This window comes from Zootoca vivipara, chromosome 2, assembly GCF_963506605.1.
Source record: "Zootoca vivipara chromosome 2, rZooViv1.1, whole genome shotgun sequence".
NCBI classification, from domain to species: Eukaryota; Metazoa; Chordata; class Lepidosauria; order Squamata; family Lacertidae; genus Zootoca; species Zootoca vivipara.
This window is the reverse complement of record NC_083277.1, coordinates 45,505,466-45,531,631: the sequence shown is the minus strand read 5'-3', so window position 1 is coordinate 45,531,631 and position 26,166 is coordinate 45,505,466. Positions and strand designations below refer to the sequence as shown.

Genomic DNA, 26,166 nt, shown 5'->3' with positions numbered 1-26,166 from the left:
GAGAGCCCGACACGCGCCAGGCCCAGGTTGCACCAACAGCAGCAGCAGAAGAAGAAGAAACTGCCCTTTGCAAACAGGACGGCGCCGCCCCAGCAGGCGAAAGGGAAGTACCGCGGACCGCTCACCATCTGCAGCAGCGCCCAGCCCTCGGAGGCGGGACGGGGCTCCCCCCCCCCCCGCAAGGCTGCCAGGCGGGAAGGAAACCCGGCGCTCCGCTTTCTCGCTCCCTCCCTCCTCGCGCTCTCCAAAGTGCCCGTAGCCCTCAGCGCGAGCGGAGCTCCCGGGCGTAGCAAGGCGGAGGCGACGTCCTGGATTTGCGGCTCCCATTCCCGGCTGGCCAGGAAGGAAGGCAGGCGGAGAGGGCAGCTGCAGCGGCGGCGGCGGCGACATGGGATCCCCCACAGACACCCACGAGATGAATGGGCTAACCGCGGAGAACGGCGACGCGATGCCGCTCGAGCAAGTAAGGAACGCCCCGGGGGGAAGGGAGAGTGCGCGCGCGCGCGCGGAACGGCTTTGCAGTCGCCGCGGGCTATTGAGCGCTCTTGCCGCGAGTCCGGCGTCAGCAGGAGCCGGGGAGGAGCTGGCGTTTCAGCACGCCGGCCGCCGGCCGAGGCTTCCTATTAGGACGCCGTGCACCTTAGGGGGCCTTGTTTGTTTCCAGGGCGACAAAACGGGCAAAAGTCTGGGCTCTGGGAGGCAGCTGAGCGCGGGGGGGGGGGGCTTGGACCTGTCTTACCTCGCTGAAAAGCCTTTAGGAAAGCGGTGAGGTCAGTGCCAGCCTGGCTGCTGGGATTTCCCGCAAATCTCAGCCGGCCTCCCACAAATCTCGGCCTTCGGGGAAGGGCATGGAGTAAACAGCGAGGGCGGCTTCTGGGCGACGGAGGTGGGAGGGAGCCTCTGGGCCCAGGCTGGCAATAGATTTGTGTTCCCTAGTTCTGCCTGCGCTCAAAGCTGCTTTTGCCCAGTGATGACCCAGAGGGCCTGGGGCAACCCAGCCAGATGGGTGGGTTACAAATAATTAATAATAAGAGTAAGAATTGCCCATGACTGTCACAGTGAAGAGTGTTGGAAATGAAAATAGCCCGCGAGATGAGGAGCCAGTGGATAGCTTTCTTCTACTGATCTACAAAATAATGTAAACAAGTGATCAGGTGACATGTAGACTTCAGAATGAGCAGGGAACTGCATCAGGCCCAGGAGGAATTCATGTCCTGAGGGCTTGCCAACTGGAGTTTACTAGTGTCTCCCCCATGACCCACCTAGTTACCACCTTAGAGACAAAGGAGGTGTAGAGCGGTATCTGTGGCAACAGAACCTGATTTCACTGAAAGTCTGTTTTGAAGCACTGGCCCATCTACCTAGATGTTCTTCTTAAAGCAACCCTGTGGCAAAGACTAGTTCCTAAGGTTTGATTTGGTTTGATCATCTAAGAAATGGATGTTCTGTCTTTTACTGACTTGAAAAAGAGAGCACGTCCAAATTCCTTGAAATTGCATAGATGAAAATTGTTCAAGGAAGTGCCACAGTTTGCAGTGCTCGCATTTCATAGAATCATAGAAACTTAGATTTGGAAGGGATCCCAAGGGTCATCTAGTCCAACCCCTGCAATGCAGGAATCTCAGCTAAAGCATCCATGACAGGTGGCCACCCAACCTCTGCTTAAAAACAATCAAGGAAGGAGAGTCCACCACATCTTGTGGGAGTCTGTTCCACTGCCAAACAGCTCTTACTGTCAGAAAGTTTTTCCCAAACGTTTAGTCAGAATCTCCTTTCTTGTAACTTGAAGCCACTGGTTCGAGTCCTACCCTCCAGAGCAGGAGAAAACAAGCATGCTCCCTCCTCCATGTGACAGCTCTTAAGATATTTGAAGATGTCTATCATATCTCCTCTCAGTTTCCTCTTTTCCAGGCTAAACATACCCAGCTCCTTCAAGTGCTCCTCATAAGGCTTAACTTAGGTAGTTTCCAGACCCTTGATCATCTTGGTTGCCCTCCTCTGCAAACGTTCCAGCTTGTCAACAAATTTTATTATAATGCATTGGTACTGTTTGCCCTGCCCTGCCCTGCCCATTTTGTTTTGATTTTCATACAAAAGCTTACCCTGCCTCTTGTCAGATTTCCTTAGATCCAATTTCAGTTCCCTTTTCCTTTGGATGTGAGATACTGCTGAATGGGGAGCTGGCATCCAAGACTTGCTCCTTGGAGCTGTTTGTCCTGTCTGAAAAGAGCAGGAGGTCTTTTGTGCTAGGGTGCACCAGGGCTCAGCCCTGGCATTTATTTTCAGCGCCACAGCTCAAAACAACACACAACAAAGGTGGAAAAGATTCAAAACCATAGATTCAAAGGCCAAAGCTTTGGGTTACTAGTCAGCTCCTGTTTTCATCCCCTCACCCAGTTCCTCTGGCAAGTGCAGAAGACTTGGGAGAGGGAGGTGAGGATTTCTCTCATTTGTTTTGGATGTTCTCTTGTCCAAACTTTAGAAATAAACCCCTGTTTCTCTCCCAAGTCACCTGCTTTTGCCCTAGTTTGGAAGAGATTTTTTTTTGGGGGGGGGAGAGGGGTGTTCTTGTGTTGTTAGATTGGGTAAGAATACTCCCAGGAGGGGATATGTGCTGCTGGGTTCTCCTCTTCGGAAGATTTGGTGATTTGTTGAATAGATTTGTGGACACTTGAAAATGCCTCTAAGACACAGAATGCATTTCATTTACTACTGACCAACTACTGAATTCCCCCCCCCCCCATATCGTAGATTCAAGAGAAGGGCCTTCAGTTCATAAGCGTGGTGTTTCAAGACAGTCTCCTCTTTGTCTAAGAAAATTTAAGCATAAGGCTGATATCATCAGAGTGGGAGTTCTCATCATAACCGCCTTGAAAATGGATTATTGGCTGGTGGCAAATCCTCAAATTTTTGATTGGTTTCTTAGTTCACCTTTTCTTGGGAAACATGATTGAACTTGTAGTTTATTTTGCAACTCTAAGCAACTTTGGGTGGTAGACATTTTTTTGATACGCTTTAGTCCGGTTTCTGGTTTGGCCCTTAGACTGAGATTGCTTTATTTGCCGTGGGGAATGAGCGGTGACTGGAGGCTGAGAAGTAGTAAAATATTTTTGATTTTACTGGACCTGTCAACAGCTTTTGATCTAGAAGACCATGGCATTCCACTTGAGTACCTGATCGACCTGCCAAGAATTAGGGGACTGCTTTTAAGTGGTTCCACTTCTCTGACGGGACGGTTTCTGAGATAGCCACCGGCAGACTGTTATTTTTAGTTCTCTGCAACTATCTGCACTTAAATGGTTTTATCCCAGCCATTTTTAACATCTGTATGAAACTGTTTGTAGAGAGAGCCTGAAGTTTTGGAGTGCAATGTTAGCAGCATTCTGTTGACACTCAGATCTATATTCTTCACATCCAGGAACGCCAATCTTTGAGCATAAAATGAGATTTGGTGGTCATGGAAAATTGAATGAAAGCAAATAAGCTGACACTGAATTATTGCAAAGGAGAACTAGAAGTAGTGATGGTTTGAGACTTCTAGAATCTGTGGAGATCCACTGGTGATCACTAGAGTCGTAGCCCTAGTAGTGATCAAGTACAAATCAAGAGTATCATACTGCAGGTCATATTGCCCTAGGATAGAGTAGTACCTGTTCAGCATTCCTGAACAACTTGTGAGGTCCGTGGTACTTTAGGAATCACCTGAACCCTTATATCCAACTCTGTTGCTGAGATCATTGTTGGGGAGGCTCATCTGATGTTGACAGAAGGCACCTTCTGCATTAACTTTTAAATGTCTGCTGAAAACTTTGTTATGCTGCCAGGCTTATGCAGACAATTAGGAACATTTTTTTTTTGAAATAGCTAGCTAGTAATTTGTGATTTTAATTTGTGAGGGGATTATGTGGTTTTATTTACAACAGTCTGTACAACAGTTGAAAACTGCTTTTTAAAATTAAATTGTGGCATGTAAGTATTATTTTTTATAAACAAACTAATTAAAAGGCAAGGGTCAAACTGGCAAGTGGTAGCCCACATACCTCCAAGCACCCTTTTCACACCCTCAAGCTCATTTTTCTTCCCATGTCCAACAAGAGTGTTTGGTGTGAAAGTAAAGAATGGACAGAGTGAGTTAAATAAATGAAGGAAGGAAGGAAGGTTTAGTTTTGCATCCCACCTGCTTCCCCCCCTGCCCCACCTAATACAATGTGTTCTGAAGGCCAGTGGTAATATTAGTTGGGCCAGAACATAATTAAACAATTAGACTTACTAGCTAACCATTTTTATTTTATATACATTTTCATAAGGGAGCTGCACACAGTTCAGTGGTTCTCCTTTGTATGAAAGCAATTACTAGCAGCACAGAACTGCTAGTCTGGTCGAATTTGACTTTCAGCAAATTACTCCATGCATGAAGGCATTAGAAAATGCCTGTGTGTCATAACATTAATCCTATGACTCAGATCCCTGTTTATATTCTCATCCTATCCAAATGTAGGTCCATGTGCAGGCACGAATACTTCCGCAACATAATAGTATGCCTACAAGCCACAGCAAGATTCTGCTGGATATGATTTTTTTGGAACATCTTCCAAGAGAATATTCCTGAGTAAATTAAGACCTTGATATATAGACAGGATATAAAACGTAAAGGCCATATTTTGAGAAACTGCCATTCATCTCAGGAAGTCTGACCCACAGATGGGAATGTTTTCACATGTGGATCTACTGTAATGCAAGGACACAACTGCACTGCTGTGAGTGTGAAATGCAGCAATTTCCCTGCAAACCTTTCCCTATTTCTTAGTACAAGAGCTTCAGGAGTACTGTTTCTGGAGTTTGCATAATCAGGATCCAAATGTCTGAATGCTTTTTTTAAAATGTTGTGTTTGCTTGAAATTCATTTCGAAAAAGGAGATTTTTAAATATATACTTGTAACTGAATGGCGCAAGTCCTCGCTATATTGAATCAAATGTTTGTTATAACAGGGTGGGGTTATTCATTGATAACCATTGAACTTTGCATTTGAAGGCCAGGTGCAGCCTTGGCATAAGCAAGTCTGTAGCTTACACTTTCTCCCATGAGGTCACAGGTGCAGGATTTGGGGGTGAGACTGTCTACATGTTACATCCTATATAATAAAGTCCCTGTGTCTCTGCATCCAGATTCCCTGTGTCCCTGTGTCCGCGCTACTGAGCATGTGCCCCACGGACACAGGGATTGGACGCAGAGACTGGACGCACACAGAGCCGGGGGGCGGAATGCGGTTCTCTCTCCCTCAACGGCTTTCCCTCCAAACTGCCGTTCCGCGCCTCGCCTCCCGATTAATGGCGCGAGGGGAAGAGGGGAAGGGACCGTGAGGGATTGAGACGCGAGCGCGCGTTCCCCGCCGCCGCCGGGGCGTTCGTGTCCCCACCGCCACCGTTCCCCACCGCCACCCCATCGCCGCATCCCAACCCCTCCCCCCCCGGCGTGTGGTGGGCTCAGCTCTGGGTGGGTTGGGAAAGGCGAGGAGAAGGAGGCTGCTTTCCCCCTTTTTTCTCTCCTACGCTCCCCCCCCCGACGACCAGCAGCAAGCTGGTGTCACGCACACGCGCTCTCTCTCCCCCCCCACCCCTCTGCCTACCGTTTTCCTCGCGGTGCAGGGTCATAGGCAGACAGAAGCGGGGACAGCGCATGGGGGGGGAGGAAGAGCAGCCCGGGGGGGGGGAGGAGATGTTTGACAGGGAGCAGGGAAGGAGGGGCGGGTGGCAGCCGCCCGCCGCCCGCCCCTCTTTCCCTGCTCCGTGAAGCATCTCCTCTGCTACCCCGTGCCTCCGCTGCGTTCAGCAAGAAGCCGGTGGCAGCGGAGGGATGCTGCTCATTCTTCCCCGCTAACCCTTCGCAAAAGCAGGGTCGAGCCCGGGGGAGGGCAGGAAGGAAAGAGGGCCCTGGCCGCCCCTACCTTCCCCCCTCCCCTGCCTAGGCATGGACCGCAGCAGCGGAGGAGGAGGAGGTGGAGCAGCGACAGAGGAGCAGCGCCAGTGGCAGCCCAGGAGAGTATCGGCACGTGTGGGTGGAGAAAAGAAGGGAGGGGGAGAGGGGGGAATGGGGGGGTGGATTGCATGTTCTAGCACCCGTTAATTTAACGGGCTTCAAGATACTAGTTCCTTATAAAACAGAAGCTGGAAATGATCTCCATGTGATGGAAGTCTTCATGTACTGTGTGCAATCATCCATCGTATAATTATTCTGTGCAGAGTTCCTGTCTCGGCACCAGCCATAATAATGTGCTGCTAGCATAAAAACACTCTGTGTAATGTGAAAGAATCAAAAGATAATTAGGTACTGTACTGGTGTGAATGGTCCATTGTGTCAAGACTGCTTCTATGTATCTTCTTTGTGATGAAGCTATTTTGTAGACATGTACTCTAGAGTGGTTCTGTACAGTTTTAAGGGCCTGACTATCTGTTACTTTAAATCTATGGTTTGGCACAGCATCAGCGTTACAACCATTAAATGTGGAAGTCTCCAGGTCACATGGGGACCATGTAGAGAAGCAGGGAAGTGGAGTATGGTCCACATTTCTTTTAGATTCTAGTCAAATATTTTAACAGGCTTTATTTATACAGTAAATGAAAATCTTCTCATTGTAGTATTTAAATCATACTTTGTTGTCGTTTAGTCGTGTCTGACTCTTTGTGACCCCATGGACCAGAGCACGCCAGGCACTCCTGTCTTCCACTGCCTCCTGTAGTTTGGTCAGACTCATGTTGGTAGCTTCAAGAACACTGTCCAACCATCTCGTCCTCTGTCGTCCCCTTCTCCTAGTGCCCTCCATCTTTCCCAACATCAAGGTCTTTTCCAGGGAGTCTTCTCTTCTTATGAGGTGGCCAAAGTATTGGAGCCTCAGCTTCAGGATCTGTCCTTCCAGTGAGCACTCAGGGCTGATTTCCTTCAGAATGGATAGGTTTGATCTGCTTGCAGTCCATGGGACTCTCAAGAGTCTCCTCCAGCACCATAATTCAAAAGCATCAATCCTTCAGCGATCAGCCTTCTTTATGGTCCAGCTCTCACTTCCATACATCACAACTGGGAAAACCATAGCTTTCACTATATGGACCTTTGTCGGCAAGGTGATGTCTCTGCTTTTTAAGATGCTGTCTAGGTTTGTCATTGCTTTTCTCCCAAGAAGCAGGTGTCTTTTAAATTTGTGACTGCTGTCACCATCTGCAGTGATCATGGAACCCAAGAAAGTAAAATCTCTCACTGCCTCCATTTCTATTTGCCAGGAGGTGATGGGACCAGTGGCCATGATCTTAGTTTTTTTGATGTTGAGCTTCAGTTAGAACTGGGTTATGGAATAACTGATTGGTTCAAAATTGGGAAAGGAGTACGACACGGCTGTATATTGTCTCCCTGGTTAATTAACTTATATGCATAATTTATCATGCAAAAGGCTGGACTGGATGAATCCCAAGCTGGAATTAAGATTGACGGAGGAAATATCAACAACCTCAGATATGCTGATGACACAACCTTGATGACAGAAAGTGAGGAGGAATTAAAGAACCTTTTAATGAGGCTGAAAGAGGAGAGCGCAAAATATGGTCTGAAGCTCAACATTAAATCATACTTTACCACAGGCCTAATAGCTTCCCTAATGCAAATTCCTATCAAGAGTCTTAAGCATTACTGAAGAATACAAAAAGATCTAAATAGAATGTGGATGTTATAAGACTTTTATTCGGAGAAGCAGTTTATTGTGTTAATTATATGTTTGAGATTTCCAATTTAATTCTAATTCTAATAAATTTGTCATATTTTCTTTTGTCATTTGCTACAAGTGAATTGTTTCTTTATGTTCCTGTTTCTTTATGTTGATCTGTACTATGTTTTTCAGACATGCTTTTGGAAAAGGTCACTGATTTCTGAAGAGGCAAAGAAACACATAGCTACGGTAGAGTTTAACTGGACATCTTAAAAGCAGTTCAGCTCTTGATTCTGTTTAAGCCAGGGCTCAACTTATAGATGACAAATATTACACAATACTTACTTAGGGCCATGCTACCTTGAGGAGCCATGTCACATCACAATAATGTAGCCCTGCCTTAGCTCTTAAATGTTCAAAGTTGGGGGAGTGAATAAGAGGCAGATGAACATGATAGTAAGAAATAGCTGCATTCCTATTTGTCTTCCAGTGTGGAATGGCAGTATTAAAGAGGGAGTCCCCTTCCCCCTTTTGCTTCTTTACCTATATTTAAATTTCTTGGTAGAGTCATCAACCAAAGACTGTGTGGAATTTTGAAAATACTGGAAAGTAGTGGAACAAGGGGGAGGAAGGTAGGAAAATTTCTCCTTGCCCCCTCTCCATTCCCCCCTTCCAATCCAATGCATGCCTCTTATATTTTTTTTAAATGGGAAAGGTATTTTCAACTCGAGGAATGATTAAGATTTTTATCGTAGAAATGATCTTGTGAATTTTTCCTGTGAGTGGTTCAAATGAACGCATTTCATTTAGGTTTTTGAAGGATCAGGTGTTAATTTTATTGGATTAAATGTTTTTAATTCTACCCTCTTAGAAAACATATGCTTGATGGGAACAGAGCGTAAGAACAATACCCAGAACAATACCCACCCACATGCCAAGATTAAAACACCACTTTTAAATGCTTAACAGATGCAAAGCTTCTAGAAGAAAAAGCAAGTTAAAAAGAGAACAAGGAAGAACCAAACAACACAGATCACAGTTTCAAAACTAATAAAATAATTCTGTACATCTCATGGTTCCAAAAACATTATAAGTAAACATGATGTCTAATCCTCCAGAAAAAAGTTAGTATTGAAATGTATGTTAGCTAATCATAGGCTTGTAATTGTGAAGACCAACATACAGCCCCAAAATAAGGAGTGAGAAATTATTTTCTTTCAGGTTGAAGTGGGCTGCTGCATTGGAGCTGCAGGGAGGCAGCTCCTCCCTGTAATATCTCCCTCAAACAAAAGTCTCGTTTCTTTTTCCCCACTACCCCACTGTTTCAGCAGTTTTGCTGCAAGCAATCAGTAATGAAAACATTTTCCTCTTCTGGGAATTAGGCAGGAGGGAGATGCCCAGCTCTGCCTCACTTCCTTAAAAAAGAGAGAGAGTACAGTATCTCAGTGCTCGACTGTGTTGCTTGTGGCATTTAATTTTATTTCACTTCTTGTCCAACAGTTAATATTTGTGTGTTTTCTTCATGTATGCACTTGTTTATCCCCAAAAGACGTCAGAAATGTATATTCCTGATAGAAAGCTGGGTAAATACTATGAAGGGTAATTTACAAATCTCTTAAAAATGCAGGGCACATTGTGTTCATGGGCCCAGAGGGGGCAGGGGGGAAAGTCAGTGTGGTGCAGTGGTTAGAGAGTTAGACTAGGGAGACCCAAATTCAAATGAGACCTACTTTGCCATGTAGCTTAATGGGTGACCTCGGATGGCCTAAGCCATCTCACAGACTGTTATCAGGATAAAGTGGATGGTGTATGCTGTCTTGAGCTGCTTGGATAATGTATAAATATACTGACAAATCAAGACCCCTGATCTCACTTTAACAAGGAGTATGCCCCACCCTACACCATCCTGAATGCACAGATGTGCAAAAAGATGGTATTCAGAATTAGGGGAATAAAAAGTGGGCGTATTTGCACAAAAACCAATGTAACTTGAAAAAAAAGTTCTAATAATGGGGTGGGTGGGATGGGGCAGTAGCAGGGAGGTGTGGAAACAAATGCATTTACTTTATATCAGGGGTCAGCAAACTTTTTCAGCAGGGGGCTGGTCCACTGTCCCTCAGACCTTGGGGGGGCGGCGGACTATATTTTGGAAAAAAATATATGAACAAATTCCTATGCCCCACAAATAACCCAGAGATGCATTTTAAATAAAAGGGCACATTCTGTTCGTGTAAAAACACACTGATTCCCAGACCATCCACAGTCCGGATTTAGAAGGCGATTGGGCCGGATCCGGCCCCCAGGCCTTAGTTTACCTACCCATGGTTTATATTAACAAGAAGACTTGTACCTCTTTAGTGAGGCAAGAAAGCAAAAATGAAGTGGAATGCTAATGGCTTGAAAAAGACAATATATTTATTTTCCAGATGGCATCATAGAAGTTTTGTTGTCTCCTGTGTTGTGTCACCCTCATCCACTGCTGTCTCTGTTCACAGATTTTTAATGTTTCTGTAATGCTTCAAAACTCTGCAAAATCTGTTTCACCAGAGTCAATAAGAGAATTTCTGCATCCTGTTCCTATGAAACAAGATAACATCTGATTTTGTCCAGCTCCTAAAACTCAACCATAAAACAATATTCTTTTCCCCCACAAGTTCTTCATAGGCTTGAAATGTTTAATGAGATTTTGCTGATCCAGGGCCAGTGTTTACCAGATGACAGTAGGATGAAAGTACACACCGCACATGTGTGCATCTTGGAAATATATGTGAAAGTTTTCTGGGTCCGGATATTGGGGTCCCCTCTTAGCCTTAGATATTTTGATTGCAGGCAAGGTCTGCCCAAGTGCGTATATTCTGCAAAAAGGTCAGAAACCTGTTTATTAAGTAAATGTTGGGAAATGCTTACCAAAATATTGCACATTGAAGTTCCACTTCCCCCACAACTCAGAGCTTCCTTGCTGGAGTAGGACCAAAAGTTCACATGGCACAGCATCATGTTCCTAGCAGTGACCAGTCTCTGCTTCAGAGAAGCCCACAAAGTTCACTACCCCAGCTCTGTTCCTTTGGCATTTAGCTCTCCCATTCCTTCTTTTTGCAGAGCCAATGCAGCTTTTGCGTCCTGCTCTTATAACTGCTTCTAATCATTTCCCGTCTCCTCTCCTAGGCCTGTCTCACCCCATCCTATTCCATTCTGCCCATCAGGAGATGTGTGCAAAGGAAGAAGTGCAAAAAAGCGAGTTCTAATGAAGAGAAAGCTCTTGCTTCTTTTCCACCTAGTGGGTCAGGGGAGGTATACCACTCCTGTTTTCCTGGTAGCCCTTAGACTAAATGCATGTGGCATTAAAGCCTCTGCCTGCCCAGGGAAAGATGCACTATCTGTGCATGCCTTTAAGAATGTGTGGGATGTTGCTGTCCTCATTCATGGAGGTCCCTGTGGAACTGACCCTGGTTTAATGGCAAAAAGATCCACTGGCAGCAGATAGGCTCCCCTCAGGACAACTTGGCTCCCATGGTCCCCTCTCCTCTCACACTCAAATGCCAAAGTTGTTCCCTCTTTGGGCAGCTGCGCATGTGCACAAGAGTGCCAGCCTGATGACAGTCATACATTTTTATGTATATAGGAAGATACTCTGAAATTAGGGCAAATTTACCCTATTAAATCATCTTTTTTCCATTAGTATGAAACACTGACTTTTATGTTTTGTAACTAGTCATATAACTTCTTTCTGCACAGAAAGTATGTTCTTGTAAACTGAAAAGCATGAGTCATACTGGGAAATTTCCACAAAAAACCCCCACACTGCACATTACATTACATTGCAGCAATACTGAAGTGTCACGCTTCTCAATGAGAGTTCCTTACCCCCAATTTAGAACTCAAATAAAAGTGACAAGAAAGGAGAAGGGCATATTAGAAGTCAGCAGGAGAAAAAACCCATCAAACTGATTTATGGTGTTAGGAAAAATCTCCAACTACATTTTACTGCAAATCTATACATGATCTGTGGTGACACAATTAACAAGCTACCGGATGCTTAATTGCACACCTTGTTAACTTTTTGCTTGGTAAACTGAAATTTACTGGCTCATGACGGAAAAGTCAATGTTCCATTTGCAATGAGCACCTGCCTTGCTACAGTGAGGGAAACAGCACTTGCCTCAAGCAGGTTGCTGATGTGCTGGTGAGGCCCACAATATCCTTTGATATCCAGATATTCAATAGGGGTAGGGGAGCAATGATTTGTGAGCAGAAGCTTCTGATCAGCCATTGTCATTTGACAGGAAGGTCTCTCTTTCAACCTGATTTTAATTCCACCCTGTGCCAGGAATTAATTTACCATGTTAATTATTAGAACAGAAATGAGATCCAAACTGCAGTTTCTTCCAAAGAAATGTCAAGACATTGGGATAGGGAAAGGATGCCTTCATGGCTGGTTATAGGAAACAGCAAGCTGGCATAGCTGCTGGGGCACAGAAGCACGTGAGAGACAGAGGGGCTGGTGGGGGGCACACTTCCCTTTGGAAAAGGCAAAGTGTGGGGACCATAGCTGCCAAGTTCTCCCTTTTTTTAAGGGAAATTCCCTTATGCTGAATAGGCTTCCTCGTGAGAAAAGGGAAAACTTGGCAGCTATGGTGGGGACAGCGAAGGAAGGGCCATCAGTCTTGGCAGGCAGGATGGGACTAGCTGACAAAGGCAAAAGTGAAACCAGTGGACATATGTGGGGGTGGTTGGGCTCACCACAGATTGGCTAGCAGGCTGAAGGCATCAGTGGCACAATGTTTGACTCTTTAGAAACCTAAGGTCTGATATAACTTACAGAAGATTTCATCAAATATCAGAAAGGACAAAGCTCACCACTACTAGGGTTGCTATACATCCTATTTGGAATACTGCAGTGTCTGGGCCGAAATCAGCAAAAATGTCCAGGAAAATCCAGCCATATGGCAGCCCATTAAAATTGCTAAATAAGCGGTTTGTGATTTTGCCAGAAAAGCTTGACAACTTTGCAAAAAAAAAAAAAGCGCACCACAACTTTTCTGTCCGGGTTTTCACTGTTTGGAATATGGCAACCCTAACTGAACTTGTTAGTGTAAAGCAAATCGTGGTAATAAACTTCATTCTGCTATTTTGATGGGGCATGTTTGGTGATTTAAAAAATAGCTACAGGCAGCAGAGTATAAAACTTATCTTTGCCAAACAGTGCAACTTTCTCCAAGTAGTTCTGAAGCTCTTCCTTCCTACAGTTAAACCAGAACTTTACATGAATGTCCATCTTACTCACTTTTTCCTAGAACATAACTTTTCGAACGGCGAAGGAGATCTGCCTGAGACAACCATGACCAGTTGGTCTTCTGTATTTATGCCACACTGTCCTGCCAGAGAACACAGAAGGGCTTATGTGGGGTTTCCCATCTCAGCACTGCTCAAAGCCAGGCCCTCTTTGTTTGCTTAGTTGAAATGTATTCTGTGCAACTTGCTTCCCATACAATGTACTTTTAAACACAGCTGTAGCTGATAGGAAACCATGACCATGCTTCTAATGCTTCCTGAATCATTACTCTTTGAAATATTGTGCCTTTCAGCCTCGAACACAATGGCTGCAGGGAAACAGACAAATTAACATCAACCATTATGCCAATAAGAAGAGTGCTGCAGAAAGTATGTTGGACATTGCCTTGCTTATGGCGAATGCATCCCAGCTCAAAGCAGTTGTGGACCAAGGACCTACCTTTTCAACCTATGTCCCACTTGTTGTCCTCATTGGCATCTCGCTCTCACTTCAGATCATAGTAGGCGTGCTTCTAATATTCCTTGGTATGTATAGTCACATGAATTTATTCTGATTTTGTGCTATTTATAGTATTCACTTCTCTGTTTAAAAAGAGGTGTGTTCATATTTTGCAAAAATGATTGTTATAATCTTGGTGTTCATTTTTCTATTTTAAGATGGGCATGTAAAAAAAAAAAACCTTTAAAAATAGCTATATCCTTCTCTTATAACAAAGTTCCTTTAAATAGTTCCATATAAGTGGATGGGTATATTATTATATTTTAGGATTATTATGTTCTTATCAGATTCTGTACACTGCATGAGAGACACAATCAATATATTTAATACATGAATAAATACAATAATATAGGACCAGTTCTCTTTGAAGAAGAATATGATTGATTAGCCCCTTTCAGATAGTCCCCTCTATGTTATTGCAATTGTGTCAATGGGGAAGGTGGAGCCATACCTGCTAGCCTAATCCATGGGTCCCTCACAGGTCGTACCCCCACACTTTGTGAGGGACATCAAGAAAGGAAAGCCGACTGCCTGCCCTGTGTGATCGGGGTTCCAATACATGAAGAAAATAGGCTTCCATCAGATTACGAACATGTGCAGGTTAGGAAATATATGTGTAAACTAGTGTATTTCAGCCCGTTCAATAATGGGCGCTAGAACATCCTGGGGTTCGGAGAAGCGCTTGCGCAGCGCTTCTCCGAACCCTGGGACCTGTCCTTGCTGTCGGCGGCACGGGGACAGGAACGGAGGAGGAGAAAGCGCTGCTTTCTCCTCCTTCCTTCCTCTCCCCCAGCCGCTGACAGGAAGGACGCGGGACACAAACGCCTACCTCGCCACCGCTGCTTCGCGGCCTCCCGCCGCTCCTCTCATGGGCCAGGGAGGGTTGTGAGGAGGCCTCCGCCGGCCTCCACCCTCGCTTCCCTGATGTGCCCTGCAGTGAGGCGGTGGAGCGGCGGTTGGAGGAGGCAGGGGAGGGGAGAGTGCGCGCGTGCAGTGTCTGCTGTCCAATCCCTGTGTCCCTGGGGCACATGCGCAGTAACCCAGGGACACACGGGACAACTGGACGCAGAGACACTTGCACTTTATTATATAGGATGCTACAGTAACTTTTGTTGGGTTATTTTGCAAGGCTGCCATGGAATTACTTACATGAAATATTTACTGAAATAAGATACTAAATATATTATACTAAATATATTCTTTTCTGAAAGCGTTCCTGAAATTTTACCATTCATGTTGTGGAAAGAAGTATCAAAAGGCTACAGTTATGACATTTGTTTCTGAGGAGTAATTTTTAGCTCAGGAAGTATATAGGAACTGTCCTTCCAAACCCTGAATTTATGTAGCCTGGACTATACTTTTCTTCCATCTGAACTATACTCTTCTTCCATGCTGAGGAAGTCATAGTCAGTATTTTAACTACTCTGTTATTTTCTCAGATCTATAAATAGTTTAATTTTGGCTTATAGCATTACAACACTATAGTCTCATTAGGAAATAAAAGTAATTGCTTCAAAAGCAAGCCTTCCAAGGTGTTGAAAAGGAAAGTAGTAAATATGGCTTGGAAGCCAAGGACTTGCGACTGGTAACGCCAAAGCTTGCATAGCCTTTCACCACAATGGGTTTATTATATAGGGTTCCCTTGGGCATCTTATCAACATCAAAATAGTTTTCTATTACAGAATGTTCCAAGGTACTTACTGCAACAGGAGATAATCAGTCACTGACCACATTTTGCTTTTACTTTTTAATAATATTTATAAACCACCAGCTCATAATAAATATCATGGTGGTATACAATTAAATACAATTATCAAACCATAAAATGCACAAGAAGTGACCAACACTGAATAAAATTCATTCTCTAATGAGGAAAACGAAAATGTTTTAAGCAGGCAACAAACTCTCAGGATTGTAGATGCTTATCTGATTGCAATAGGAACATTGTTCCAAATTACTGGTGCTACTATGCTTGGTTCACGGAGAAATGAAACAAATGTTCATCTATTTAGAATAGATAGTGTAAGATGCTGTTCCCCTCCATGTCAGCTGGTCAGGAAGGGGATAACGTTTCTGAGACACCTTGTGGAACATTGAGTTAGATCCAAATTTGCTCAGAGCAGACGTCTCTGAACCAGAATGCTCCCAAGAGCAAAAGCAGAAAGGCAGTTTTTGCCAGTTTCTCTTTCTCCATACAGCCACCTATCCTCCCTAATCGCCCCCTGCCAAAAATCCACTTTTCGCATAAGAGTGAGTCTATACCCAACCAGAGGTTTTCCTCAAATGCTGTGATTTTATATTTTGTTTGTATGAAATGAAAGCACATTATGAGGGCTTGGCTTTAAAAGGCACTTTTATGCTTTTTAAATATTATCTTAAATACATAACAAATAATGTTGGTAGAGCATGAGATTCTTAACCTCGGTGTCGTGGGTTGAAGCCCCACATTGGGCAAAAAGATTCCTGTGCACCCATCCAGTACAAAGGGCAGGGATGAAAACATTAGTTTATTGGCAGCCTCAGTTTCACCTTGAAGTTTAGCTTCAGGAATCGTTTTTCTTGATTCAGTGTGGAACAGGTTCAAATGTTGGGCTACTTTCCCCCCTACCCACACAGTGATATTGAGAGGCTTATAGGAGCAGCTCACTTTGCTTGTTATCGGGCCTGTGGTTTGTTAGTAGGCCTGTTCATTTTAGCACAGAAAGGGAAGGGAGGAAGGAAGTGGTTAGATCCGTAGCCAGAGAGATGTTTTGTACCAAATGTGGCCTGGCAGCTTCTCTTGCCAGATTCCAAGCCTATATTTTAGCAGTAGGACTCTTCCCCCTCCCCCTTTATCTGTCTTTTAAATTGCCAGAGCCCAGAGAAGTTGAAATCCTTCACCCCCATGCCCTGTATTGCCATGCTGCAAATGAGAGCATAAATTTACTTTCCTTGCTCCAAGTTGAATTGGGATTTGAGCTAAAGCGAACTATTAACCTGTTTTAAAATGCCAAGATTACCTGCCCAGATCACACTTTAAAAGAAAGAGAAAGCACACGCTCTGTATGTGGAATGTCTCCTAAAGTTCAAATTTATTCATAAGGCAACCAAATACAGACATTCATCCCATAGATTCTGTAGTACTGAAAACCCTGTAATAATTGTAAGACCTTTTTCATTTCTTGGCAGGGGGGTGAAATAGATTAGGCTACATGAAATGACAGTGGGATTGGATTACTATAATAAAATGCTTAACAATACCTGTACTTAAGAACGGTTTCAAGTTTAGCTGTATTGTGTAGTACTACAATAATGAAATAAGATTACTGCAATTCCCTCTGAAAGCTCTGAGCCTGGCCTTTACATCCCCAGTGCTGGTGAATCATCTGAAACTGGGTGATGTCTGAATGCATAAACCAGAGAGTCACACCCTGAGCTCATTGGTTTCTTTCCTGCCAGCAGCCCACCTCATTGATTAGATAGCAGGCATGGCCAAACTTGGCCCTCCAGATGTTTTGGGACTACAATTCTCATCATCCCTGACCATTGGTCCTGTTAGCTAGGGATGATGGGAGTTGTAGTCCCAAAACATCTAGAGGGCCGAGTTTGGCCATGCCTGGATTAGAGCATTACAGTATTTTATTTTTTTCTAATAGCTATGTCACAATGTTAGAAAATCATGTTGTGTAATAGTGGTCACTCTATACTGCTTGCATTTCTTGGAATCATATTATATTGTGATTTTAGAAGAAAGAGGATAGCATCCACATGATTGAGTCTGTACACCAAAGTTAATTTTAGGGCACATATTCCCACAGAGAGCAGCTCTTCCCATCATACAAGATACTGCTTTTGAAATTTTGGGGAGTTTCCAAAGCTGATAGTGATGTAATATGGGAAGTCTTCTGGTCAAATAAAGAAAAAGCTATTTCGCTGAACCTGCACATGCTTCAATCTGGCATTTCTCAACAGGTTCTTTGAATCATGGTTGATATCAGCTGCAAACTTTATTTTGAAAAGTCTTAATTTAAAATTAAGCATTTTTTTTATCATCTCCAGTCAGTTCATGGTGCTTTTCTCTGTCTCAATATGAGGCTAAGTTACCCATCCTGCTTAATGCTTTTGAAAAAAGTATATTTCTCTTCGTTGATTGAACTTTGTTACTAATATTTTTTTTTCATGGTACTTTGCTCTGTAATAGATTGATTGTGCTGTATCAACAGCTTATCACATTTGAATCCTGAAATAACTGAGCCTAGTTTCTTCCTTATTACTCCTAATTCCTCATAGAATGTGGTGTTCTGGCATTTAGGAGAGCCTGGTCTGTTGCATTGTTAGGATTTTGCTTGTGGAGAAACGTGGCTGGGTTTAATTTTGGAAGAACAGGAGGTTCACATCATATAGCACCCATGACTCACTGATTCTTTAGATTCTGCCTCATGTCTGTGCAAACATTATTTTTAAAACTCTGAATTAAATATTAAGCAATTTTACATTATTTCTAGACAAGTGAGAGCATTTTGAAAAGCAATATTTATAAAACATGAAGAATCTGTGTAGCTGGAACTTTTACTGTGCTGCTTGTTTTGTACAAGCCACTTTAAACAATTCAAAATAAGAGGAGACTTTGGTGCTCAGTCTTTGCTAATGCCAATTTCTCCCATCCATATTCTCACAATAGTTTCTGTCTCACACATTTTCATGGTAGGAAAAACAAGACAAAACCATCACTGCTCAAGTTCCCCTAGTCATCTCCTGCCTTATGGAAAATCTGCTCATGGAAGGTCATCTGAGGAGAGCCTTCACTCTCTCCGAATGTGGAGCAGTTCCTTCAGACTTCATGCAATTCTGTGCAAGAGCATGCATATTTAATACGGCCCATTTATACATTTTTCAAAACCTGGAAGTAAAAATAACACGATGCAAATTCCATCTCTCTTTTCATCCTGCTCTCTTTCCACCTCAGCCACTCAGGCAAAGAGAAAATGGAAGAAAACAGTAGGGAATGGTGTTTCACACAACTGAAGCCCGTCGCTTGCAAGTCCATGACATTTAGTTGAGCAGGTGGAAATGTTTTCTTTAGTAAAAAATAAAGCAGTAGGAAGTGAGCAGTGAGCTCATTTAGAATTCAAAGGCTGGAGAGACCAGGAAGAAACCTGTGGTAGAGGCTTTTAAATAATTGTAAGCAGCACTGCCTCTGGTAACAAGGTAGCAAGAAATGGATAAAGCAAAGCAAATGACAAAATGTCACATAAAATTAGGGAAACGCTGGAAACATTCTAGCTTGGGGTTGAAGACTTCAGGCCTGGTGCAATGAGGTTGAGAGAACGTTCTTTCACATGTGGTGGCCCTGTAAAAGGGTAAAAGAGTATTGGGAAATAATCCATAATGAATTGAAAATTTTAAAGTACTTTTCCCCCCAAAAAAATGTCAGACGAAAATCCCCAGGTGTCAAAAAAGGTCATTTATGTATGCCACTGCTGCGGCCTGGGTTTTGTTAGCCCCAAAAGGGCAAATGAGCTAGTTCCCAACTAAAGAAGAGTGGCAACTTAAACTCATGGAATATGCCCAGCTTGCAGGCCTAACATACGGAATAGAATGAGAGGACAAGAAGAACACACATTTAAAGAAGATTGGAAAAGGTTTGTTGAATATATGGGGAGGAATTGTGTACACTTGAAATCGTTGGCAGCATTAAGACAAATTCAACAGTGTAAACAAGTTTTGATGGATGTAATAATGGAATACTGAATGGTTTAGTTCAATGTAAAATATGCAGGGATTTATGATATGTAAAATGAACCATGGAAAGAGAAGGGAAGTCACTGATATTTTACGGTTGTTTAAATGAATATTTTAAATGGTAAAACATATGGTGTTCTCTTCAGACCCTGTCTTATCAAGCCATACCCCCTCACCAGGCCTCCTCCAAGCCACCCTCAAGAGCTTGAAGGTGTCCTTGAACTGTGGCAATGCTTGCCTGGATGGAGAAAAGGGACAGGTGCATGCGTGCGAGTGTGTATGTGTAGAAATCTGGCTTTTGTGGCTGGAATGTAACCCACTTATGCAAAGAAAAGTGCTCCAGCAATTGCTCCACCCACTTTTCCTCTGACTTGTGGCCTCCAAAGATTGCCAACAAAAAATATGTCCCTCAGGCTGAAAAAGGTTCCCTGGCTGTTATAGTTGATAAAGCCTAGTTTGTATGGATGATTAAAGTAACCATTTCCTTAAAAAAAAAAAAAAACATTTCATTTCACCTACTACTTCAAATATTGGCCTGTGATTGCAAATTCTTTGTCAAGACAGCCACTGAAAAGCATCCAAGAATAATGTAATGTTTTGTTTTGCTTTTTTATTATTCAAATAGTTGGCACACATATCTCTCTTGAGATCTTCTGGCACACAAATTTTGTTACCTTGCCTTGCTGATATCTCCCCCCCCCAACAGAATTCAAATAATAATAACAACAAATCTTTCATATTTGTGCATGTTTCTCATTGGTAATATTTCTTTTATTATTCACCCCCCCCCTTGCAGTCAAATATGACCTTAATAATCCTGCAAAACATGGCAAGCTGGATGTCCTCAATAATCTGACAACTGGACTGGTGTTTATTATAGTTGTTGTGAATATCTTCATTACGGCCTTTGGAGTTCAGAAGCCGATGGACTCCAAAGTATAGGTCAAAGAAAAAGGTGAGTTCCTACTCATAATGTAGTTTCCATATTATTTTTCATCTGTGATGTGGGCCTCTGTGTCTGAGGAACATGGAAGACTCCCCAGAGCTGAGGCACTGAGGGAGTCCCTCCCTTGAATGGAGCAGCCCGTATTTCTTCCTCCTTTGGATTTTCCTCACGATAGTGTGAGTCGCCACATTTGGAGGTTGTGGCAGGCATGTAGTTTAGCATTCCATGCACAAACCTGAGTCTTCTGGGCTTTCTTTTCCCACGGTGGCTTTCCCTTCCATTTTCAGCTACCCTTGGTTTGTTATTAGGGCAAAACCCTAACAACAGAATTGTGATTATCCTAATTGTGGTGTAGGGAAACAAGACAGGCAAAAGCTTCTGAACTCTTCACAGTCCCACCAAGTTATAAGTCTGAGGCTTGTTTCTGTAATGTTAAGCTATGGTTTAGCATTGTGTTCGAAAGCAGCCACTGAATCAGGATGGGGATAAAGATTTAGAATCCAAAAAGGAAGAATAACTAGTTGTCTTTTAGCCCCTCTTTTCCCTCCCCTTGTGATAAGTGACATTCTCTCAGAAGCAGAAATGTTTTCTGTTCACTGTTGCCCATGAGTGAAAGCACATTAAAATTAATGTCCTCTATTAATATTATAATAAATAACATTTTAATGCAGTTACAAATTTGCATTAAACAACATCTGTAAGCATTAAATATGCTAAATGGAAGACTAATTCTGACGTAATGCAGTTTTAGACTGGACAGTGTTTCCCCCTGCTCAATACACTTCACCTCGTCTCTACAGGAAACCCAGCCTAGGAAATTCTGAACCACAGTTTGAACCACATATTTGTGGAAACTTAGAACTGTTTGGGATTTTTCCTCACTAGATCACTTTAAGAAAACCAATATGCCTCAAAGCACCACCCTGATTCCCTCCCCCCTCCCCCTGCTTGTAAAGGGTCAAAGTCAGCGCCTAGTTAATATAAGAAATCATTATGGAAATTCACACCTTACACAAATACTCATTTGCTACCAGTGCTGCACATTTAGCCCTTCCAAAGGCAGCAGAAAGGCAGAAGTGCAGAGCAGGCAGCGAGCTGATCAAGTATGAGAACGCTAAAGGATTGGAGTCAGCAAAGTGCTAGAAAAGCAGAACCCGGCACTGTACCACTGTGAAGGAGGAAGTGGGACAAGAGGGTGGCAAGGATCTAGACAGACAGACACTCAGAGAGACAGGGCAGCTGTGACAGGGAGACAGGCCAACCACGGGAAATGGGTGGCTCCTTGCTTACACAGTCTTCTCATTTACAGGGAGCTGGTACAATTTGGGCTCCTCCCTTGAGGGACTGTGAAAGGTGTCTCCGCACCCCTCACCCTTGTTGACACAAACGCCAACAAGTTCAGGTCATTTTGGACCAAGATGGAATTTCTAGGCCCTCTGACAGTACAGCTACTCTAAAATGTCACATTGCCTTGTCAAAATACTAGCACCAATATTTGCTGATACCATCTATCAAAGTGAAAGGAGGAGAAACCGTATTTCAGGCCGCTGAGACCACATAACACCGGTCCTGAAAGACCTACATTGGCTCCCAGTACGTTTCTGAGCACAATTCAAAGTGTTGGTGCTGACCTTTAAAGCCCTAAACGGCCTCGGTCCAGTATACCTGAAGGAGCGTCTCCACCCCATTGTTCTGCCCGGACACTGAGGTCCAGCACCGAGGGCCTTCTGGTGGTTCCCTCGCTACGAGAAGCCAAGTTACAGGGAACCAGGCAGAGGTCCTTCTCAGTAGTAGCACCCACCCTGTGGAATGCCCTCCCACCAGAGGTCAAAGAGAACAACAATTACCAGAACTTTAGAAGGCATCTCAAGGCAGCCCTGTTTAGGGAAGCTTTTAATGTTTGATGGATTTCTGTATTTTAATATTTTGTTGGAAGCTGCCCAGAGTGGCTGGGGGAACCCAGCCAGATGGGTGAGGTATAAATAATACATTATTATTATTATTATTATTATTATTATTATTATTATTATTTAGGAGGTGTTAGCTTATAAATATATTAATATATTTAATATATATTAGTATGGAAGGAGCTACTGGAGCAAATGAGTTTGGAAGGAGCTACTGGGGCACTTTGAGAGCTCTGCATTCTGGAGTGTGCCAGAAAGGGTGTGGCAAGGCTGTGGCATGCAGGAGAAAGAAAGGCATGCCGTTACCAGCAAACCTTCACAAAGTTTTATTCAGGATAACTTCCAGTGAGCATCAACATCAGGACAAGGCCCTGTTTTGATGATTCTTCATCAGCGAGGTTTCTCAGGTCTAAGTGTACCAAGTATGTTTGCTTAGACCTGAGAAACCTCTTAGACCTTTTAGACCTGAGAAACCTCGCTGATGAAGAATCATCGAAACAGGGCCTTGTCCTGATGTTGATGCTCACTGGAAGTTATCCTGAATAAAACTTTGTGAAGAATTTTTGAAATTATCCTTTCTGGCCCGAGTTCTTGTAATTTTTTGTTTACTTCTGAACTTACCAAGAACTCCAATTTCTACTGTTACCAGCAAACCTGGCAACTGCCTGAGGCAAAAAAAACCCTAGATACAGAAGCCTGGTCATGAGATGGTATCCTCATCTGAGGCAGCAGACTAATTTAGAGGGATAGGCCATCTGCATGCCCAGTATTAGAACATAAGAGGAGCCTGTTGGATCAGGCCAGTGACCCATCTAGTCCAGCATCCTGTCCTCCCTGTGGCCAACGGATGCTTGTGGGAAGCATGAAAGCAGGACCTGAGCTCAACAACACTCTGTCCACCTGCGGTATTCAGACTTCCTCCGACAGTGATGGAACATCACGGCCAGTAGCCATTGACAGCCTTATCCTCCGTGAATTTGTCTAATCTCCTTTTAAATCCACCTGGGTTGGTGGCCATCGCTGCTTCCTGTGGGAGCGAGTTGCATAGTTCCATTACATGGAGAAGTTACATGGAGAAGTAATGTCTTTTATCCCGTCTTGAATTGTCAAACATTCAGTGGCATTTGGATGTCCATGAGGTCTAGTGTAATGAGATGGAGAATAACATAGGGGAGTTGTTCCATCCCCCTGATCATTTTCATTAGTTGACAAAAAAAGACGAATGGCTGGGGAGGAACAGCTGGAGGCTGTTGCCATTACTCCCAACATCTGTTGCCTGGGTTGGTTGCTTACTCTGTCTAATGGCAGGCCCAGGCCCAACAATTCAGATTGGAAGCTCTTCATGTAGAGACCTGTTCTCTTATACTTTGTAAAATGGCATGCCCATTTCTAGTTTAAGGAAAGGGGTGGCGTCGCTGGTGCAATCTACTGGGGGGCACAGCGTGACCCAGTTGTGGGTCATGACTCACCAACTGAAGGTCAATAGTTTTATATACTTATCCTCATATTTAGCATACTCCATAGAACAGTAGGAATCAAAAAGGACTGGGAGGTCATATGGGAATTCTGGGGTGAAATGGTGAAGTAACTTCAAAAGGGAGTGTCTGTTTTACAAAATAGTCACCATTCTGCTTGCATCCTTTTAACTACTTTTCTTTTCTTTTTACAGAGACCCAAGATCTTAAATAAATGTTGGAGATGAATGTTATGAACTTGAGCCAGTATCTCTTAAATGGAAAACATGAAGAACCTGAAGCAATTCAAAAAAGCATTATTCTCTTTCAATTGAACTGTTTCTCCAGGAACTGTTATCCCATGCCTCCACTGGCAGCTCAGAATTCCTTGCTCTCTGTGCCTTACATGTTGAACAGAGAAAGAGGTGATTTCTACACTTGAAAGTATGGGCTTCACAGGAGTAGAAAGACAGCTGAAAATTCTGCACTAAAGGAAGGCAGGTTCATCTTGCAAAACTCAACTTTCTGATCCCAATATTTAACACAAATGAACTATTTTTTTGTATTTTTTTTCTTTACATAATTCTAGCTGCAAAATGTCTCATATTTGGAGCTTTTTCTCTTCTGCAAAGGCCATTATACCTCATGCTCCTTCAGAATCCAAGTGTTTCAGAGAAAAAAGGCTTCAGCCCCAGAGTTCTTTTTAGAATTAATTTGTTGTACTTCTTTCTGAGTTTTCTGAGTCCTTACAGAATTGTTGGTGTAAAACTCTACTGCTTTGAGAGCAGTATCTTAAAATGCAGTCCATAGCATACACTTCTCAGCGCAATCCCAGTTTATGATCAGTCATTTAACAGTGTTGATAGTTAATAGTAGCATGATACTTAGCTGATCACAACTCTAAAGAGATATCCCCAGCCATCCTCCAGATTTGCTCTAAGGACTGCACACATCACATTTATAAAGACATGTATGAGGGGAAATGTGTGCCCTAGCGCTCTGTTGGATGTGAAGATGGCACATGGTTGTAGACTCATGCTCACTATGGACAGGGCTTTGTGGGTTTTTTACAGCAATGTGGGGGGATATTTATTTGGATGTATAGTTTATCAGACATGAGGGCTCAGGTGGCCACTAGTTTCAGTTCTGTAAAAGAATGACAATAAAAAGAAATGATATAAGGAGATCCAGGAGAGAAAATTAAAAAGGGGGCGAACACAATATTCCCAAACCCTCTCTAAATATATACAAATAGCTTTTGTGAAATAACCCTAATTGGGGAGGAGAAAAGGCTAAAGAGTAAAGCCTACACAAATCCAAAATGGTCCCAAAGGCAGTTGGACAGTGTCTTGTATTCCCCCTTCTGGCAACTCCTGCAGCCAAGCTGGTGCCAAATGTATTGCTTTGCTTTGGACCACATCAGCAAGGCCAAGAGGAGGGTCTTGTTGTCTGGGCAGCCCAGGCCCTCCATGCAAACAGCCCGGACTTGCACCCCAGAGAGGTTTCCTTTCAGTTCTTTATTATAATAACCAAAAAGTTTCTGATTCAGACTGTGATTCTAACAATGTCGACTTACTGAAGACTTATTGAATTCAATGGGGCTTGCTCCCAGGTAAGTGGAGTTAGGATTGCAGCATTAGTCAACATTAACTCTCCACTGAAAGGCCCTCTGTCTTTTGATAGCACTTCTCGTATGATCCTTGTTGTACAACGATTTTCGCAGAGGACTTTTTAGGGGAAAGTCTTAAAGCTTTCCTCATTTTTAGTGCTTCAGGGGGGGAAAGGCCAGAGACTTTTCATTCCCAGACTCTGCATTAAAAAGGCTCTGTTCAGACCTCTCTGATTCTGCAGTGATGTACTTGAGACATCTACTTTTACTTGAGTTAACTCTCAAGTTAACTCTCAGGTTCACTCTACAAAAGCCATGGTGCATTTATTCCAGACTTTCAAAGGTAACTCTCAAATTGTAAGCAAAGGTCATCTTCAGTAGGAAAGAGTGTTATGCATTCTTACGCATCAAAATGGGCTTTAGGGCTTCTAACTCTCTGCTGGACTATCACCAGTCTCCCCCCCCCCAATGTGATTTCTTATTTTCAGTGCTTTCTTGGGTAATTCTGCATGATCACAATAAACAAAACTGTTCTTGAATATATAGGCTACTGTTGCTGGCAATTGTATGCATCACACATACTTTCTATAAGAAAATATACTCAATATTTTTCTTAATGTATTGTATGTTAGAACCTGCTCCTAAGATATAGCTATGTAATTATTGTATTCCATTATTGTTTTCATTTATTATATGTATAAATATTTAAATGTACATAGAACTTAGGGTAATTATTCAGAAAGTGTGGCATTTTCATTTATCATTTCAGTTGCTATTTCCCCCCACTGATTGTAAGAATAGCAGATCATTAGGGACAAATTTTTGGAGTGATATTCAGTGGTAGGCATCCTCAGAGTAGACCCACTGAAATTTGTATACTTGCTTAAGGTTATCGATTTCACTGTGTCTACTTTGAGGATAACTGAAGTTGGCTAACACCAAAATAATATTTATTTTTCTGTTTTGCCAGTAGGAAAATAGAGAATAAGAAGAGGTGGTTCTATTTCAGTGAAAATGGCTGGATTTTTTCCCAAAACTGTATGTTAG

At 43.1% G+C, this 26,166-nt stretch overlaps 1 protein-coding gene across 2 annotated transcripts; it reads left to right on the top strand.

The window, feature by feature from the left end:
• NINJ1 (ninjurin 1) lies at positions 1–25,413 on the top strand. 2 transcript variants are annotated; one of them, XM_035106312.2, is made up of 4 exons: positions 1–463; positions 13,277–13,508; positions 20,000–20,158; positions 23,726–25,413. In XM_035106312.2, the coding sequence occupies exons 1-3, from the start codon at positions 389–391 to the stop codon at positions 20,143–20,145; spliced, it is 453 nt and encodes a 150-aa protein (XP_034962203.2). In that variant the 5' UTR covers positions 1–388; the 3' UTR covers positions 20,146–20,158; positions 23,726–25,413. The 2 variants fall into 2 exon arrangements, with proteins under 2 accessions (XP_034962203.2, XP_060127437.1); XM_060271454.1 differs by lacking the exon at positions 1–463 and adding an exon at positions 480–4,757.
• Positions 25,414–26,166: the final 753 nt, after the last annotated feature.